Source organism: Pagrus major, chromosome 17 (assembly GCF_040436345.1).
Source record: "Pagrus major chromosome 17, Pma_NU_1.0".
In the NCBI taxonomy this organism is placed as follows: Eukaryota; Metazoa; Chordata; class Actinopteri; order Spariformes; family Sparidae; genus Pagrus; species Pagrus major.
Window position 1 is genome coordinate 28,078,711 of NC_133231.1, and position 21,676 is coordinate 28,100,386.

A 21,676-nucleotide genomic window follows, 5' to 3' on the forward strand; every position below is an offset into this window, starting at 1 on the left:
GACAGACTGACTGCGAGGAGCGTCTTCAACAGTGGCCAGCTTGTCCCAGGATTAATAGGGAGTCCATTTGAGTAAGATGATACTTTCAAGGTAGATTAGGAGGACTCTACTTTATGGTAAGTGCAATAAAAGTGAACATAAAGTGCCCATTTCCTTAAACTGTTGGCTGACTTAAAGCTCCTGCATCCTTCCAGGGCATCTTCTCATCTCATTCATTATATTTCCTTTGGGAGCGATTTGTGTTTTCAGGGGGAAAAAAAAAAACAAGAGCTGCAAACTGTATGTAGCAGGTTTGTAATTCTCCGAGCAGCCACAAAGCCTCTGCTGTGATTTTTACCTGCAGTGTATCGATGCAAAGTGTACAGCAATGATTACTTTAGCGGTGTGCATGTGAGATCAGCTGTAGTAGTCACAGCCGGCATACCAAAAGAAAAACAGCGGCTCATGTTTCCAGAGCTGCTGAGGTGTCGTCGATTTGCACAAACAAATCATGAAACAAAACTGAAAGAAGAGGACGTATACAAACTGTGCGGCCGAGAGGGAAAAAAAACAACACCAAGCACTTTAGAAAAACATCTGACACCACGAGAAATAATGTAAAAAACACACTGTAAAGACAAATGTAGCTCAAACAGCCTGAATCTGAACAAACACACTCATGTTCATCAACCCTCCTCTGGTTGGTCACCGTATTAAAGGATGTCAGAGGCGATAAGCTTCATGTAGCGTTGCTGTCCTGAGGCCACAGCACCTTTAGATGCACTTTTCTACCGGCCACACTGAACGAGAGGCACACAGCCATTGATTTTTTTCCCCCTCTGACACTTAATCTAACCCGCGATGATCTACGACCTTATTTTCACACTAATTTCTTCTTGATCAGAGGTGATAAATATCGCATTGACATAACCAACTCTTTGTGCATTGCATCAATGCACTGTTTTGTTTAACATGACACCGCCTGGAGCGCTCCGACTCCGACTGGCAGTTTGAGAAATGACCCGAGTTGCGTCGTCTTGCCTTCAGAGACGCAGCGAGCGGTTTGAAAAATGTATTTCTTTCTGTCGCACTGAACTGATTCCAAGGTGTAGTTTGTTTTAACCAGAACTACTGATACTAGTATAACATATCCAACATCTTGAAAACAAATACAAAAACTGAACTGCTAGAATGAAATACGGCTGCTTCTTAACCTGTTTGCAGCAATGAGCCATGGAGGTGCCAAAATCCACTAAAATAAACTATACATTCCTCTTATTTGACTGCTGAATGGAGGGGACATGTTTTTTTAGTTCATTTATGTACAGAGATGATAAAAGAAAAAGAAAAGACTCTGGAGAATAACAGCAAGAACTGGAATCTCCAGTGAGTGCTGAGTTTAGTCACAGGCCTGCGGTTGCTTGTTAGCTTCTTGCTAATGTAAAGTAAGGTTTTTTAGCTGTTTGGGGCGACAACCATCAAGTTTGTGTGAGTAACTCGGATAGACACATATGATACAGAGTGAGCAAACTCCCACAATTAATGTAGAGGCTAACACAGCTAACTTGCTCGCCTTAGCTGGCTTGGTAGCCTCCAGTTTGGTTTCAGTAACCTCATTCTGCTCTCGTCAGCTCCACCCACGCTCCACCTCTTTGTCCATTGTTGGATAGCCGGGAGTTAGGTGGAGTCAGACACTGCCTAACAGGGCGACAGCTGGAGCCACCCACACACTAAGCTTCACAAACGTCTCTTCAGAAAAAATATGGGTGATGTCACAGTGGCTCTGTCCATGTTTATTATGTTTATGTCTATTTATGATACGCCATCCTCCTGTTTAACAAAGTTACCACAAACCAGTGTAATCCCACTGTGCCACTGCAGCTGGAGATTGTTGTTGTAAAGAGTGTGCCAATGTCCAACATGACTGTGACTGACGGACATGTACTTTTCTCTGCTCCACTATCGCTACATGCCAGAAAAATGTATATTTTTTTATTTTATTTTTGCATTTTTGACAGCTTGTGTCTTTGAAGGACGACATCCACTTCCTAAAATGTATAAATGTCTATGTTTATTGACAGTCGACATGAAATTAATGTCAAGGTAAGCCTTCATTTATGACGCGTCTCTTATGTGTGTGAAGAAGCAACGTTACCGCTAATATACACTATTCAGGAGATCCATCCATATCCACTCACAGTTGAGGCTACTTTGCAGTCACCAGTCAACACAAAAAGATTCAAGATGCAAAACAATGACGAGGCGACGTGCTGCATGCAGTAATTATAAGAGTAAAGTACAGGCATAAATTATCTCTTACCACATCGATCATAAACGAGCTGCAAAACACAAACACTGCGGCAAATGTTTCTGGTGCTCCTGTTTTTACATTTAAACCCGTATTGAAATGAATAAATACTTTGTTTTAACTCACCTCAGGTGTTAACTGCAGGGGCACTGTGTTGGATTACCTTCCACTGTACATTTATAATTGCATTTTAAAGGTGACTGATGCGTATTGTTAAAGTGTTGGTGATTAACAGCTACAATCAGTTATGTAGAAATGAAACGCGGGGTCTCATTTGTGACACTGTTCCACCCTTATAGAAACATTCATTTTGGGAACTGACTGTTAATTAATGATTTCATATTGTTTATGAGACTTCAGGTGTTTATTATCTAAGGTCTGACACCTCAGGCGACACGTCAGCAGGCACGAGTTAGTTTGACTCTAGTCTTAGAGTGCAATCGAGTCAATTATCATTCTCAGCTCTTAGCTTTTGAGAGCTTCCCTAACAAGAACGAGTGGTTTCAATTATGGACGTTTAGGCGGGCTGTTATAACCGAGATTAATCCAAAAAAGACTCGAGCAAGAATCAAAGAGCAGAAAACTAAGTATAAACTATGATAACACAAGGAACACAGACAGCGAACACAGGTAAGAAACGAGGGGAAAACAGGAGACAGGAGGGTGACAGACGATGGAGGCGCAGAAGTGACACAAGGACCAAAACAAACTGACAAAGTGTGATGGTATAAACACACACTTAAATACACTAAGGAGGAAAGACTAATGAGGAACAGGTGAAACTAATAACGGCAATCAAAAAAAGAAGAGGCGGGAAAACAGAACATGACACACGAGGATGAAACCTCCAAAATAAAACAGGAAACTGCTCAACTAAAACCCAAAACCATGAAAGCTAGCTAAGTCGTGCTGAAAAATAAATGTCAAACTGACATTTAAATTTACTGTTTTTATATATTTCTTTCTTGGAGATGCATCAGGTAAACAATGTAAACAAGCCGAGGGTGTTGGTGTCAGCTGTGGTGTTGAAGGAGCAACACGACATCACGGCATCAGACCTGAGCAATCCTGACATTTGCCGGCAACTTTTTAAGCTGTTTAATGTGCTTCAGCTATTTAGCTTTTAGGCTAATCCATGACTTATCGGCAGTGGATGTTTGTTTTTTTAAGTTAATCCACGGCTTTTCTGCTGGGGATGTTTGTTTGGTAGCCGAGGTGCAGCACAAGACAAGTCTCCTCTTACTGTCCGGCAGCCAAACTCAAGGTTTGAGAAGCTCTGAGGTGGTGAAAATGTTGACACACTTATTTAAAATGACTTCAGTCAGCCGACTGTGGGCTTACTCACAGCAAGTTTATGGGCAGGTGTGACTTTTTTATTTCTAACACCAGATTTAGCCACTTAGGTAAAACACAGGTTGACCTTTCTTCTTTGTGGTGGTTCTTGGGTCCAAACACAGCCTGAAAGTAACAGCAGACACAATCAGGACTAGAAAAAGTACGTCCAGCTCCCCTGAATGCCTTTAAGGAGCAATTAACCCAACTAATGTAGCTCGGGACTCGTTTTAAAATGTAAAAATATCAAGAAACCAAACATAAAATGTAATCCAAGTCTACAGAAGCCCTGAGATCCCTAATAGATTTGAAAAGACAATATTTACACCCTCAACACGCGGTCATGCACCCACTTCAGACACTTTTAGCTGCGCAGCTACAGTGAAAACTGCAACCTAAAAAAGGGAGTATGGAGCCATCTCTGTTTTTTCTCAGTTGTTTTTCTTCTACTTTAGTTGTTTAGCAGAACGCTGCAATGCTGTTTTGCTGCGAAGCTCCAGAAATGTTTTGTGGACTACAAAACTTCTCCATCAACATGTGGATGAGTAGATAATGACTGAATTTTCATTTTTTGGGGGGTACTGTTCCTTTAAGTCTTATAGTTAAACATTTGATTGGCTTCATGCAAACAATTTCCAGGACAGAAACCAAAAAAACAAAAAGCAGATAAGCCACAATAATACAATTTTTATAATAATTATATTAATTATATAATTTTTAACACTTAGAGTCGTGCGTGTGTGTACGTTCACTTGAGTTATGTGTTTGTGTTCTGTGTGTGTGTGTGTGTGTGTGTGAGTGTGTGTGTTCCCACTGAGCCAGGGACAGGGCCACAGGTGAGATCCCTCTAAATTACACACAAGTGGTCATTAATTATAGACGACACTTTGGTCACATAAACGATTTCATCCTCAAATGAGGTCCGAGGGCGGCCGCTGCTGAGGTCCACCGTGCATGTGTGTGTGTGTGTGTGTGTGTAAATGAGTGTGTGTGCATGTGTAAATTAGAGCGCCATCACCTGTGGCCCTATTCCCAGCTCAGCGGGGAAACACGCGCACGCGTCCATGCGTACACACACACATCAGCATGGGTGTGTTGAGGGGTGCGTGTGTTTGGTGAATCCGGCGGGCCCCATCCAGCACATCGCGGCGCTTTGATGAACATACTCATTATGCTAAAGAGTGCTCCATGCCCGGGCTTCCCTGTGCCTTCAGGAAAGGTTAACTCGGGATGGTTACACAGCACAGCGAGAGCCTGTGGGCGCACGGGGGCAGAGCGGCTCTGGAGGAGCGCGCTGACGGTGTTAGATGTCTCAGGACCAAAAATAGATCTGGGTATGCAGAGCAAATATCATGGGAACATCAAGGCGCCATCATTGATGCCACAGGATAAACAAACATTGCAGGTGAAGCCACCGCGGCTTTCACGCTGCAGCTCAAAGGTCCCAAATCAGATGTTTTCCCTCACTCATGTTGTCTGACTACGCAAAAACAAAAACTGCATGGAGGTCAAGATTACCCACAAAACTGGACTTTACTAGTGGTTATGTTATTTATGCTTCATTATGCCTGTACTTTAAATAAGCTTACTTGAATTAGCGACAGAAGCCTGAAACATGTTAGCATATATTTAAAGTTATTGTTTTAAATAACTCGATGACGCCCAGAAACGTTCTTAACACAGAAAGATGATAAGAAAATAAGACAACACAGGCAGAGGGCAGAGTCTCTGCAGATACAAACACCACCACACACTTCTAGTGCGTCACAAGGGATGACTAAGAGGAGTTATTTTAATATTATAGTCTGTAATTGTTTTGGGGGAAAATCCAGACGAATTATTGAATTTGAAAACTACAGACATGCAATCAATGTTCACCTTTTTACTAATCGTAACCATAACTTAATCATAGCTTATTCTGTATAACCACAGTCACATCCCAACTATTTCTTTTCTTAACATTTATTGGTTTATGCGACAGTGGAGAGGAATCAGGGGGAGAGAGCGAAGGGTCTGACCAGCCACAGTCCACAGCTGGATATTAAGCAGGCATTATAGTTGTGGTCACATGATGAGTGCCTAAAACATTTGGCGTCCATCTTTCCCCATGTGCAGATATTATAGAGAGCAAGAAGAAACGTCAGGCATCAGACATTAAAAAATGAGCGTTTCCAGGGGATTTTTAAGTATAATCCATTATTGATGCTCTTGTCTAGCGGTGGTTTTGTTTATATAGTGCCACCTTGTGGCTGAATGCCATCAAATTATGCAGGATTATCGGAGATTAAACGCACAGTATGTAATGTTTGCTGCTAGTGGTCTCTGATTTACTGGTAAACAAACAAAAGACGTAGTTTGATGAGGTGGAGAAGGATTACGAGAGCTTTCGTCTTCCTTGTTAAACAAAAATTGCCCCGACGTGACTCAATCATAAATGTTTGTGGAAGACATAATGTGTTAAAGCGTATTCATGATACATTAAGTCACGTTCGCAGACTTCTTCCTCGCTCTCTGAAGCATCAGCTGATGTTTTCCCAGAAGTCATAGCGACAGAAACAGACAGTTATACATACCCTCAAAATGACATTTCTCTGTGTCTAAACATTGTTGGAAACATTCGGGATCAACACGACTCAACAAAATATTTAACAGATGTCTCGTCACTTTTTGAGACATATTAACGTATGCACACTTCATCCATGATTAGATAAAATAAAATATGATTGTGGAAAAAATGTAAAAAGCAAATTTTCAGTGTAGCAGAAATGTTTGCTTTCTATTTCATCTTGAACCAGAAAAAAATCTTGGTTCAGGAGGTGAAGGTGATGCTCTCTGATCGAGACCTGCACAAAAAACATCCCTAAAAAAACAATCATCTGGTTTTTTCTACTGAATTTTAAGACAAATACATCAAAGATATCCTACTAAATAACAAACAGACCAAAAAAGTGTAAAGTGTATCATACAGCACAAAGTTCTTCATTTTCCAAAGCCTTCCTCTTTCTCCTCCTCCACCTCTCTTTTCTAGTTTCTTTCACGACCCATCCTTTTCCCCTCAGAGTCAGAGATTAGCGTGTAATTACATGGGAGATCAGCAAAAAAAAAAAAAAACGGGGGAGAAAAAAAGGGGAGTAGTATATTTTAACAAGGCGGCCGAGGGGGAGTGGCGATGGGGGAGGAGGTGGCGCAGCCCTCGTCACGGGCCGACTGATTGTCTGCTTTTAATCCTCAACCTCATTATCACCTCCAGGTCCGGCAGTGGCAGTAAATGAATCTATCTGCCGAGTGTCAAATCTTCACACCTTCACCCTGGTAATCACCCCAAGGTGCAAATACAGAAGATGGATAGAAGCAGAGAGATGAAGGGAGGGAGAGCGAACGTATGACCCCTGCAAATCATCAACAACATCCAGTCATTTCATAATTAGGGAGAGCTACACGCTGTTGTTCTGTTGGTAATTAAAGCTAATTAAATATTCAGATTCTTTAAGGTCAAAGCGGTGACAAAACGTATAGATTTGGTACATATGGGAAGTGAAGGGCCATTACTGCTGTCACATTAAAAAGCTCATGATTCAACATTTGACATTTTTCTTTCTCTTTGTCCACGTTGTGCTGAGATCTCACGTGTTTATTCATGAATTTATTTTGACTTTCAAAACCTCGGAGAGCAACAGAAAGGTCAAAATATGTATAATAACCAACAGAATATATAGAATGAAGCAGTTTTAATCCACATTGTTTTATTTCTCGATCAACACTGCTCCAGCTTTGTGCATTTTGTTTGCGTAATGATCACTATCAGAAAGAGATTGTCTAATTTTTTGTATTTTTTCTTATTCATCAGTGTATAATGAAATAACTGTGCAGTCAATTACTGTTGAATTGAACTCTAGTCTGAAAAAGTAGATTCTTTATCCAGAAATTAACTCATTTCTGCATCACAAACTAAAATATTTTGAAATCTAAACTTTTTGTGCTCTAAATCACCCGTTTATTCATTTTATATTTTATTAACGTTTCATCGTTAACCCACCAACATCATAACATATAAGACAAAACAAAAACAAATGGACAATAACTCCTCCTCCATCACTCCGGACAACGACATCTACAATAAAACTACAAATAATTACTGAAAAATACAAACTAATAACACGCCTGAGACAAAAAGCAAGTCTCATTCCAGAAAATAAAACACCCAGATGCTAAAAAATAGCTACATAAACAAACAAAAGAACAAAAAAGAAGAAAAAAATTCTATAGAAACTTAATCGACCCGGCAAGCAAGGTGTCACTCAGGACTGCAGACAGCCTTTCAAGAGGAAGAATCCAAGGTATTTAATTTAATTGTGCCACATATTAACTGCAGGCAGCTCAGATTCAATCTTTTCAAATAATATACATTTCCTCACAAGTAAAAAAGTTTTACCACTTGAGCGTTTATATTAAGTTATTTTCTACTGAGATACCGTCCAAAAAAGTTTTAATTATAGGACAAGACCAAAACAATGTGTGCAAGAGGCAGCGTGTGACAATAAAAACCCTGAGAGTTGAATTAGCTTAATATTGTCTTCCCACTACTATAGAAAATAAACCACATAAATCCACTTATTCTGTCAGTTTGCCTTGGAAACATTTAAAAATGACATATTTGCATTTTCATCGACAGATATGATATATAAGAGAAATCAAGTACAGTCGTAGCTCGTTATATTAGACGTCAGGAAAAGGAACAAGGAAAGTAGTGTAACTGTTAAAAAGTTGTTCATTTAAAAACAAACAAAAAAAGTCTAATATTTCTGGAATAATATCAAATGTGAAGAAGTGAAGGATTTTTTTCTTGTGTATTTAATGGAAAACACGTTTTTAATCTTTTTTGTGCCACTCTGGTATTTGATTTCTATATTTTGCAGGTTTCTGGATACAAATATTTGCACAGTGGTCTCATCATGATCATTGTCACCATTCAATTATTGTTTTTAAGGCTTCTTACGACAGTAAAAGCTTGAACACTGTGTGACACTTCATTTCTATTGAACAGAAAGCATCCAGTACGTTCATTTATAAAAGTGAGCGTCCCCGAGCTTAAAGCTTGTTAGCAGTTTCTCATTATTTCTTTCATTCATTCCAGACAAAAACAGACTTATTGCAGACTTGATGAGAGTGAAATAAAGTCTTTCCCCGAGACATACTACACTTCGCTTCCATTGTCGCTAAAGTTCCTGAGAAAAGAGCTTCCAGCGGCAGGAAAATGACTCCGTGATGAGTCGCAATATACTTCCAATGGACACGAGCCCTTTGGACAAATCCAACAAAATCTATGCTACCTTGAAAAACTATAATCATGCATTATTGAATTGGCAAGGATAGTGTGTAATAGAGAGATCCTAAACCCATTCCCCCTCCTGAATTATTAATTGAATTCAAATAACAGACAGAATAATTTTCTTAAAATATCTCAATCATTTTTCACAAAGGGCTTTAAAAAAGGAGTAAAACAACAGAGATGCGGTCCGAGTGTCCTGGAGGAGCGTTGGTCTGGTTAGTGACTGAACCGGAACACTGGCCGACCCACATCGCAACATGTTATAGAGGTAATAACACGGTGATAATAACCCAACACCTCCTTTTGTTTTCCTTCTTGTTGGCATTTCACCAACATGGCAGCACATCCCCCTCGTAACCATCGGTAACCATTACCCGACAGGCCTGTGTTCATACGAAACCACTTCCACTTCCCTTTGGACCATTTCGCCGGCGTATCTGCGCGTTCGAGCAACAAGCAGCAGAAGGATAGTTGGCTAAATGTTGTACTAAGGCCGGGGTAAAATATGATAATGAGTACAAATGGGATTATTAGGAGGCTGCGTGTCATCAGTCTGACTGATCCATGATGTCAAACTAGCCAAGCAAATTCAATTAGGCCTGCAATTACTCCCTGGCGCTAGTGGAGACGTATTGGAGACGTTAAATATTGATGGAAACATAGATGCCACATTTGTTCATCTGCAAAAGGTGAACGCATCTCCTCGAGGTAATCACACATGCTAAATATGAAGCCGGTCCATTCGTCACGCTGAGCGCCACAGCAGATACAGTCCGTTGTCATGACGGGGAAACACAGACGGTTCTGCAAATGCACTGTAGGTTTGTAATATAATCTCTCAGGCATTTCTTTTTAAAAAATAAGAGATTCATTTCCATCGTTGTTGGGTTGAAGATTTAAAAGAGGGGAAATTAAAGAGACAGTTCCACCCAAACTCAAAAATACATATTTTTCCTCCTACCAGACCAGATCAGGGTTACTCAAACTTTTTTCACCATGTACCTCCTCAGAAAACATCAGGCTCTCCAGGTAACACCGCTATGACCCGATGTTAAAATGCAGTAGCTCAGCCGGCTCTATTCAGCCGCTGTGGAAACTAGCACTTGTGTCATCAGCTTCAGTCTGAACAAGGCTTCTTGAAGTATTCTCCTCCTGCTCTGCACTTCTCCTCATGACTTTTGGAGTGCGGATGGGTCATGATATTTGAATATTTGAATAGTCGCTGACTGAGAAAAATTCACATAACTCCTGTGACGATGGTTTTGTCTGAAAAACCTGAAAATAATGGGATACCTCCAGGTATTGCAGGCTCGTGTTATTATTACCAGGCTCAGGTAAAACGTGTATTGAACGGTCTTTTCCACATATGCTACAGTACATATGTACCATGGGGGGGGGGGTGTTGATTAATCAACAGATAGTTCCCAGTGACTAGTTTGGAGCCGTGTTTGTAGTGTTTTTTAATCTATCATTGTGCCTCTGCTTACTATCTTTGCCAGCACAGTTCCAGTTTGTAACTGATCATGGATGACGTACATGTATGTGCAGGATGAAATAAAAATATTACAGGAAAGACTAAACTTATTTTTTTCTGCAGCGTTTAAATTTAGAACATTTCTGTGATTCCTCCACTCACCACTAGAGGGAGCTCCACAGTTTGAGAACAGCGGGTCCAGATTGTTTTGTTGTGAGTTGCTGAGTTTTGGAGATGTCAGCGGATGAGATGTTTGGCGGACATCTCTACAGCTGATATCTCCAACATTGGATAACTCACACCCCAACGATCTAAATGGATAAACAGCACTACAGATAAGAGGAAAATATGTATTTTTGATTTTGGGGTGAACTGTCCCTTTAATATCATTCAAGAACCCTGAAGATTACTCTGAAAAAGCGGTCTTTATCCGGACCAAAACCAGAACAAATACAATCCTGGCTATCGGATGTGAAGTGGCTGCTCTGCTCTCCTGACAATGTTTCAAATCAACCGTGTGTCAATATCGTAAAACTTCACATGTTCAACTTGAACTGTTAAAAACTGCATGTTTTATCACAAACTTGTGCTGTTGAGGTGTCGGAGCAGGTGATTAGACGCTGCAGGTGGATAACTGATAATAATTTGGCCCCTGTGAAGTCAATTTGTAAGTTCTCATTGGCATAATATTCAAAAGACACAAGTAGAATAATGAAGACACAAGCAGAATAATGAGTACAGATGGGACACATTTTTGCAACGCCCATTGAAAAGCACACATGAACAGTTTCACAGAGAGGATTTCTTTTTTTTTTATTTTGAAGGAAGATAAACTCACCTGAAAATACCTTTAAAGCACGACTGTTTTAGCAGGTTGTTTGCACCTAATTAGAGCTGGCTTCAAAAAAAAAAATCAAACTTATCGTGACATTACTTGTTGGTACTAAAATAAATGAGATTTAAGCATCGGTCCAGATCTCACTGGGTAAAATGAAGTCGGAACGCAGCAAAAAAATATGTAATTTGTGTGAAAATCCCCTTGTAATGATTCATCTGCAGCCAGAAACCTCTAGAAAACCACAGCACAACATGTGAACACCTCTTCTGTCGGGATTAATGTTAGTAAAGTGTAGCAGAGGCACATTTAGAGACATATTTAATCTCCAGATGTTCCATTTTAGCACATCTGTGCAACCTTTCATTCAAGGTATCCCTTCCATCTGAATACAACTGTTTATGGCCTTAAATCTGTGGAGTCTCAGCTTTTACATGGCATTTACATGAAATACTATGATCACTAGTATTCTTTAGTGGGCATGCACCATTTCTGTTGCTTTTGCTTCAGCTGCTTGGTGCTGGAACTGTGTTTTGTTTAGGCGAAATGGTTCTGATGTGCTTTAAGCTGAGCTTCCTCCCATTAGGTGATAAAACACAAACGTACCTGCTGTTGAACTTCTCAGGATGCTTCTCCCTCATGACATGGAAACGATGTGCGATGGAGGCATCCTGAAAGAGAGAGTCGAGTTGTTTAACTCAGGTGCTGTGAACAATGTTGAGTTTTATTTAGTCTTGTTAACATTAGTTTGTAAAAATGGAGCAAAGTTATTCTCATCTCTTCAAACTTCAAACCTCTGAATGTCTTGTGAGGTCAGTACGATGAGGACAAAATAGTTTTAGTTTATGAATATGATGATATGCGACCGAACCGAACCGTTACTTTAAAATATTGCCTTTACATCCGAGACGGCTTCTTCCTCATTAAACTAACTTTCCCAACTTCTCGAACAGTGCAGTTACACCTCGCTCGTCCCTCGTGTGCGTGACTACGAGGTGAAAGAAGCTGAGCGGTGGAGGTGGCGGCGGGGTTTGAGCCTGGGATGGAGGAGGTATTGACAGGAGCTCTGATGAACAGCACGCTGCCTCCTCACAGGCTAATTAATTAAACACACATTGTGAGTAATCACAGCTCCCAGCTAACCTACAGAATGCTGCCGACACCCCGGCAACCTCCCTCTCTCTCTCTCTCTCTCTCTCTCTTTATCTATATGTCACTCTCGACCTTCCTCTCACCCTCTCTAATCTCCCCCCTCTCTCCCCCCGTGTCTCCCTTTGTGGCCTGGGGCAAAAAGTGGAGCCTCGTTGGAGTTCATGGTGTCGAGGCGATACAGTTCATGTTACATATGTTAGAGTGGTGTGACTGACAGAGACGCTTCACTGGTATATTAACACCATCTCAGTCGGGTAGGACTGTTATCTGGTATTAAAGCATCAACTTACAGTATATATAGTGAATAAAACGTTTACACATTATCTCATCCATGGACATTTGTACCAAAATCTCAAGCCGTGTAGTGTTTTTTTGGTAGCTCCTCCAAATTTTGTCACATTTTAGTTTTTTAAACTGTTTTTTTACCATCTTTATTGCTGAAACACATACTCCCTCTGGCAGAAATACTGTCATCATCACTGGAGAAAAAGAGCAGCAGCCTTTGAGACAATCGTGGCCCACAGCGTCTTTCGAATCATCCTGACCAACCGGACCCAGCGAGGAAAAGAGGCGGACTAAGAGCCATGCTAATCCAGCTCGGTTTAAAGCTGCTGCTGGTTATTGTCCTGTTGTTTGTTAAGGAAACGGACAAAATGAGACTCAGGCTGGTCAAACAACTTGAAATCAGAGACTGTTGTCCACCACAACATCTCGAATAAAGCTGCTTGACCTCGTCAGGTGATCTGAGCCGACAGAGCGCAGGACTACAGCTGGACTCTGTGTTTGTAACATCGATGCTCGGTGCGCACACAGTCAAAGTTGATGGACAGTGTTTCCCTGATGTGGGTTTTCCCTGATTTGTACATCAATATCTGTATATAAGTTCTGTAATTTGTGTAGCATGAAGGAGTTTATGAACTTCCATTTAGTTACGCAACCCTGTGTTGTATAACGACAAATAAATGACCTTGTACCTTGAAAGTTTATTCGCTCCCAACAGCCAGATTGTGTCTGTGCTTTTGAGTTTAAGTCAACCTCTGACTGAACTCAGCACTCACCAGAGACTCTGGTTCTCCCTCTTCTTTTCCCCTTGCCTCTCTGTAACGTCACATTGATGAAGTAAAGAACATTTCATACGTATGTATCTAATTGAGGTGAACATTTCCAGATCACATGTGACATTATTTTCTTTCATATGCGAAAATTTGTGAAACTTTTCAATTTATTTAAAATTCACATGTAACAATTTAAGAAGGGAAAATGTATTTCTTTTCAAAGATACCTTCAACAAATGTTCGTCAGCCTGTCTGTATGTGATGACTTCTGAAAGAGGCATTTAATATACACAAGTAATTCACTTGAAAGCTGAATGTATATGAGGTCAGTTGTGTCATAAAGTCTGCAGAGGACCTCGAGAACAGATCTTAAAGTCTCCAGTGATGAGCTACACAGGGAGGAACGGCACTGAGATTTCCTTTAATTTACACTTCTAAGTCGGTGTCAGCAGAAAAATGCTGGCAAGGCCTTTGTGAAAAACAAACCAAACTCCTGACAAACTTGTCTGGCTCAGGAAACATCTCAAGAAAAGAGTGGGAGAAAAGTTGCTGCAAACTTTTTGAGGCTTGTTCCTCTCCCCCCTCTTCCACTGAAGCAATCTGTTTTGACCCGCTCCATTTTGAGTGGCACTATTGAAACAGCACGTACAGGGAGGACCCCCTGCTAGCTCTCTGTACAGAAATTTAGGAGAAGCCAAAAGAGAAAAAATCAATGGAGCTTCTCTTGATGTCTCTTCAAGACGCTGTAAGCACAAGACCAAAAGAATTCTTCAAGATCCCCGCAGACTCACCTCACGCTTCCAACGCGAGCCAGAAAGGTGCGATGATGGATATATCTGAGAGAGTGTAACTTGATTTTCTTACAAACAGGACAATAGCTGCAAACAAGAGAGCAAAAGCGAGGAGAGGTTGTCTCCCCTTTGGTTTGGGCTCTATTATCTGAGATCTGTACAAGTGGAGCTGCAGCTTTTGCAACAGTAAACAGCGATTTCAAGCAACCAGGAGTGGATAAAGGCCTTTTGTCACCCTGCACTGATGCAGCCTTTGTAATGCTTTAAGGTGCATCAGCGTAGCGGCCTAACGCTAACGCTGCCATATAACAGAAATCGGCATCACAAAGGATGAAACATATTGAAATATTTACATTTTAAGGACATTTGTTCAATATGGAATTATGTCAAAACATGGCAGATATGCAAAATTACAAATAAATGATTAAATTAATGAATCTCTATCACATATAAAACAACAACCTTAACTTATTTTCTTTGTTTTTCACGACATCATGCGTGGAATCATTCATTTGAACGAGTGGTTTTCAAACTTTTTGGCTAATAGCCTTCTTAAAACAAAACTTATCACATCTTATCAGGTTTTAACCTGTGTGAGGACATTCAGACAAACAATTTTTGTTTCTTTTAAAGGATTTCTAGCAGCCTGTTACAACTTCTAAGTATTTCAATTAATTTAGAAATTTGAGAAAGTTATAAAAAATTCTTATTTTTCATCAATTGAATTATTTTGTGACTCGCCGTATTTATCTCAGGACCTCTTTGCGTTCCTGTATTTTTTAAAACTACAACACAAAATGATCACATTGTCATGTTAAGATGTCTAAACGTCTAAAACTACACAATATTTATCTTGAATTACTACAATTTCGCCCAAATTCTCATCTCTGTGGTGATAAAACATCGAAATGACTGTCCCCTGATAGTGTCTCCTCACTAAAGAATATATCAAACTTTGTCCAGTCAGGCCGTTGTTTCACAGGTCGAGACGTAACTTTGAACGCGGTCGAAATGTCCTTAAACTGCTGATGAGGATCATGTGAACAGCCTCAGAATATCTACTAAATGGACCTTGTGGTGAGACAGTTTACCCAGCTGCTACACTATATTTTTAAAAAACACATCAAAAACTTAACTCTCACCTGGAGCCTGATTGTGTATCAGAAAACAAACCCACGAAACCTAAATAAAACGACACAAGACAGACGCCGTCAACACTTTTAGGGACACGTTCACATCTGGCGGCGGCGGTGGGACGTCGTCAGCTCACTCACTCTCTCTCTCCCCCTAGCTGCCCTCAAATAATTACCAATGTAAAAATCTGGCACCCAAATTAATACAGGACATGTGTAATGTCCTCTCATAGCTCAAAGTTTAGTCCAATTATGAGTGGGCCCCAGCGGTTTGATGTGCCTTTCACTACGGGGGAGAGTAATGGCTTTGACAGGAGCGCCAGGGTCATTAGGGCGACTGACTGCATTATGGTAGTGGAGCGCGCTCAGTGATTAGTTCTGTCTCTCACCCCTGGCCCTGATTGAGATCATTACACTTCACGTCACTTCCACATCCTCCCAAAGGGATGGCGTCATTAATTCTCAACCCAACCGGGCCGTGGCAGAAGGTTGGGTCGGAGAAATTTACCAAAAAAAAAAAAGATCTTTTTTGGGAAGAATCACCTGGAAAATGAAGTTGTGCCAAGAATATTTCGGTCCGTTCTGTACGAGCGGCTGACAGTCAGACAAATCTGAATTTAAAAGGACTTCTCTTTGAATGACTTCAGACACGTTGGCGAGGTGACGCTCGGTGTCCGCAGCGGCTGCGACTGCTGATCTTTTTATTTCCAACAATGTCATTACAGAAACAATCTGCTCTTCATCTGCATAATCTCTAAAGGTAATTATTAGCTTGACTTGTCGCATAATCTTTATTGTAATTTTTTTTTTTTTTTTACGTTCAACGGAAAGCAAAAAAAAAAAATCTGTCACAAAATATTATATCACACTCAAATCCATAGAGAGCTCAAAGTCTTCTTAATCCCCCACAAACAACTTCATTTGTCATCATCACGCCTGCTGGGTGCTAATCCCGCTAACAAACACGAGAAGGAGTTATAATGACTTTATGAGCCGGGCAGGACGAAGATGTTTTCTTTTAATGTTCTCACTGCAACAAGGAAGCAACTAGTTTCACTCGAGCATCGTCATTTTTCGGGTACTTTAGCTTTAGTTAACAGCCTGAATTGAAGAGTTTTATAAGGAAAGACAGGGGATGTGTGAACAGCCGTGTGAAATGAAAAGTGTTTCTTCAATAAATGCATTTTTTGACATGGAGAGACTCAATCACACCAGATCTTGACTCATCTTCTGTCACCTTCGTCTCACCTTTCAGATCTAAAGATTCGTACTCCTGTTCTGGCTTTTCACCCTGATTACATCTTTCTAAAACCTCAACACTTCTGTATTTGTTTTTGGGTTTTTTTAGCAAGCTTTACTGATGTTCTGCTGATTTTCTGGTTGCCCCAAAGTCCCAATTAAATGTTCCCCTCAGAGTTTTACTGTAAACAAACAAATGTATGTTTACTTTCTCAACGGATTAATTGTTTGTAGCCTTGAGCCATCATAAATGTGGCGAATACATTTCACTCCTCATAACACATAACGACTCTGAATAAAGCTGTGACACTGTGTGAAAACATAAGACTGAATGTGTTCAAATATAAATTTACAGGTAAAATGTGTAGACGATGGCCAGTATTCAAAGGTGGCTCCAAAAACACAGGGGGCAGCATATCACCAGAGTAACCGACTCCCTCAACTGCTGCTCATGGCTAGCAATCCTTAGCTGTAGCTAGCTACCGCTAATTAGCTCATGGCTCAGTTAGCCGTGGAGCCAGTGGCCCAAGAGTTTGTCTGTCACAGGAGGAGTCACCAAAGGCGACGGGGCCCAAGCTCAACTGGATTTGGCCGCGAGAGTGAAAACGGCTGGACACCAGACTGGGACTGAACACAGCCTCCAAGACGGACTGAGGTCAGTCTGACAACAGGGGATACAGCACAGAGGTGATTTACAGCAGCTCGGACTACGGGGACGAGAAAACACAGCAGGTTGGGATCGGAGAGGCGTGCAGCGGGAGAGAGTCGGACATCAGCAGCGTGTCGAGCTGGAATATTTTCACATCTTACTTTGTGAACTGAGGATTTATTTCGACCAAACCAGAGATGACTGTGGAAAAACAAACAAACACTGTGTTGGTGAGTTTGAATGAAGTGTGTTTTATGATGAGGTGTCTACAGTGTCTGTCTGTCAGGTCAGGCAACATCCTGCTGATGTTGTGTCGTCTGAACCTGGAATTACACTTCTGCTCGAGCCTCATCGTGTATTTAAAAAGAAAGCTTGAAAACCTGAATACGAAGGACCTCGTCAGTCACACAATCTATAAATGGATCACTGAATGGGCCTTCCGAACACAGGCCCGGGGAGGAGGGACACAGACTTTGCACAAGGAGGTGCAAAGTGACCACAGCAGACACAAAATGACCGTACGATTACGCAATATGTCCACAAAGAGACACAAAACTAGAGAAAGATGCAGAATAACCACCAAGTCTGTGTGTTGTGCTCCTGGACGGTGGGGCAGGGCAGCAAACACAACATATATTGTGGACTACGCATCCACCCTAATATTAAAATACCCTCAAAATGTCCCCTCAGATGTACTGATACCAAAAATATAAGTAAAACAAAAAACTGCCATGTTACAACAATCAATTTCCTCCTGGCAGACACTGTGTCCGGTGACTCATAATCCATCCATGACACCATCAACACATGTAGGAAACATGCTCCTCACTAACAACAGCCCCGACTGGTGTCAGGAACTTACTGGGGAACACAAAAGCAGCCCGATCGCTCACTTGTTGGGCCTTCACATGGTACCTCTGTAGCTGCAGGAGCCCCAACATCCATGTGCGTAGGAATACGGACGTTGTACGGTTGAGGGTATGTAGTGCCAAAAAGAAAGGCTGTATAACGGCGATGTAAAGCACCAAAAATGTTCAAAACATAGCGTACATCTAAATGGATATATATATGTTAAGGTAGGAAATTCCTGACGGTGCTGAGCGCTGGCTCTCTACACCGGTGGCTAGATGACGGTCATCTACTGCAGGTAACACACTGACTAGTACCTCATACAACCCCACATCAAAAGACCCAAACTATCCCTTTAATGCTTTATGACTGTTATCCCTCTTACATCTACTGGTTTTAGTCTGGTTGCACTGACACATTTGAGGCAGCAAATGAGGTGAAAACTGACCATATATGCAGAGATTAGAGACTATTTAAGAATAAAAAGTTGTTTTTTTTAAAGCAGCACACTTTATATGCTGAAGAGAAATGCAGACATGATCATTTAATACATTTTTTATTTGCTGGCCTTTATTAAACCCATGTTTTACGCTGGATTTTGACTTAAACATCCGTACTTCTTAAATGAGCTTCCAAGCTCCGACTCCTTTCCTTTGGGTCATAAACTTTCTTTATCGCGAGTCGTTTCTGCAGTTTTTAAAACGCTGTTTAAATAAAGTTGACTTGACAGAAGAAGCCCTGACCCACACCCGGCCACAAAGGTTTGTCACAAAAGATGAAGACGCATGTGTTTACGTGTCTTTTTGACATTTACTCTGGGAAATTAATGCAGATGAAACATTAGGATGAATGTTTAGAGATTTATTCCACAGTGTCACCACTTCCCCCTGAACACATCACCATATGTTGAGCACTGCAGACAGATTACAGCCGCTGTTCTCCTCTATCACAATGTTAACAAGACCTGTCCTCTAATATCCTCTAACATCGTCATTAGGGGCCCAGGCTGGAGGTGTTATTCAACTAACATTTGTAAGGCCATGCATCACTTATGTCCCTGCCACAGTCTGTACGAATCTCACAACACCGAGTGGCTCCCTCCTCTACCACCTGCAAATGTCAATTACCATATTTCCCCCCTGACATTTATCAGTAATGGCTAACATGAGCTACGTGAAATAAGTGTCATTATGGTGGAGATGGACAGGAGGGGGGGTTGCTGACGGCCGCCTGACGCCGCGCAGATACACAACGAGGCTTGTTTATCAATCAGAGACGGTTCAGGTTTAAGCACATCTCAATAAAGGCCCTAACCACGACGTGCTTCAAAACAAATAAATTGACTGATTATGCTGTTACTGCAGCCACCGCGTATTGTTTTTGTTTTTATTCAACCTTTAATAACAGAACCAAGAATTACCGACAGGAGGGAGTTATAAAAATACGTCTGTGTCTTCTGTCTCTGTTGTGTTGAGGTTTGTATTTGGGGTTTTTAAGCTGTTTACTGGCACCTTTTCTGTTCTGTGACTGAGACTCTTTGTCACCACCAGCAAATTTAACTTCGGTGTGGAAGAGATTCGTTAAAAAGGTGCCATCACTCTAGTCATCACTCTAGTCATCACTCTAGTCCCTCGCTGTTCTGCGTGATACCAGCCTGCTTTTAAACAAAGAAAGCTCGGCCCATTCACCAGAATAAAGCGTCCGACTCACCACTCCGATGGAGAAGTAGTTGTTGACGATACTGTAAGGCACCGGGTCGCCTCGCTCATCCTTATCTGTGGGTGTGACATCAATCTTCCAGCGATCCAGCATCACCTCCGAACTGTTCTCGATGTCCCGCATTATCTTCAGGAGGCTCTCGCCCTCGTAGCCTCGGGTGGAGAAAAAAAAAACACGAGATGTGTTAAAGTGGGTCGAGAACAGCTCGTGATACTTGGATGATGCTTAACATGCGAGTGCAAACTGCCTCTGACTTCCTGGTTTATTGATTTACAAGGCTGATATTGGCTGTTTGTTAAATATCAGACTCATATTGATTATTTACTTCTACTGATGGAGCACAAGTGACGACTGATATACGTTTTGTTTGCTCTCATCACGGAAGATTCTGTCCTGGTACTACTCAGGTGCGACTGGTCTTCACTCTTAAAGAGATTTCAAATTATAAAAATGTTTGAATAATCTGTTTCACAGGAGTTTTATGATGCGACCAACGTATAAGGAGATTTTCTAACCTGACAAGATAAATGATATCGTGAAATATTTGTAATATCTGACAATGGTTACAAAAATATTGGCTTTGAAAACTGATCTGTTAACTTGTGCACCATATATTTTCAGTTTGGGTCTCAAACCTCTTGTGCTTTAATTCAGTGAGGTGATTAAACTATAAGTCAATCCACAGAAAAATGAATCTACAGCTAATCCTAACTGCTTATCAATCAATACTTATCGACGTCATCGCATTAGTGCTATTCAAAAAATTGGTGACAACGTTCCTCCAGAGGAGGAATAGTTTGGGATCAATATTTTTTGTGTGTGTTTTTAGTAGAATTAGGTTTTTTCTTTTCTTTTTTTTTTTATTTATGACCATTTTTAGACTTTTATCAATTATTATGGTTGATTGACTTCGACAAGATTTTAGCTTAGATTGTACAGATTTAAGACGTATAAAGAATTTGATGATACTCCAAGAAATGACATCACAATAAGCAGAAATACCAAAGTACATGTAGTAACTGGCGGATCATCTCTCTTGCAATGTCAAAAGTCATCGATAATGAAAATAATTGTTATTTGCGCCCCTTCTTTAAGTAGTCTATAATTACTCTTTGAGCTTCTGTATTTTTTTATAATTATGATGATTACGCCGGGTTATATCACAGTATACTTATACATTTAACCATGAATGTAATGAGGTGAAGTGAGGCCATGCATTTCACCGCAATGTGTCTATTTTCTGTCAGTACCTCCTCCCCATCGCAGACATCTTGCCAGGTCGTTGCCCGTGCCAAGAGGAAGTATGCACACGGGGGGGTTCCTGTCCAGGTTGGCCTTATCTGGAGCAGCGGGGACAAATATCACAACACGGAGCAAAACAAGAAAACAAACTCACCGCAAAAGATAACTTGCAAAGGAAAGCATCAAATCCATTTTGCAGCCCTGCTTGTAAAACTACAAGTCAATATGACTGCTGAGTTGTACAGTCTATTTCAAGAGACGCATTTTGCCTGACAGTTATTACCTCTCTTTGTTTTGATTGATAAAAAATTGAGGCAATTTTTGAGAGCCAGAACAAGTAACACGTCTTGGAGACCAAATAGAGGCCAGGTGATTCTGTTTTTTCTCAAATGATGACCAGTATGTTGTTTTTCCAACTCACGTAATCATCCCATTTTACCACCCCTGAATACGCAGACTCGGATATAATTAAAGTGTTTACACTATATACAAACCATAAAATACACCTCACCATTTCAGGCAGAACAACAGGAGTGATGCTGTCTTTGAAAACTAATAAAAAACAAATGCAATTTTGCCAAAAAAAGAAA

At 40.9% G+C, this 21,676-nt stretch overlaps 1 protein-coding gene across 1 annotated transcript in view; it reads right to left on the reverse strand.

Annotated features, from left to right (window-relative positions):
• Window positions 1-21,676, reverse strand: part of dgkb (diacylglycerol kinase, beta) — a 75,725-nt gene that overhangs the window by 16,688 nt on the left and 37,361 nt on the right. Inside the window, exons 18-20 of the mRNA XM_073485269.1 lie at window positions 21,095-21,184; window positions 19,836-19,996; window positions 11,864-11,928 (exon numbers count right to left, since the gene is read on the reverse strand). Of these exons, the coding sequence (XP_073341370.1) occupies window positions 11,864-11,928; window positions 19,836-19,996; window positions 21,095-21,184 (316 nt within the window). The remainder of the gene's footprint in view (window positions 1-11,863; window positions 11,929-19,835; window positions 19,997-21,094; window positions 21,185-21,676) is intronic.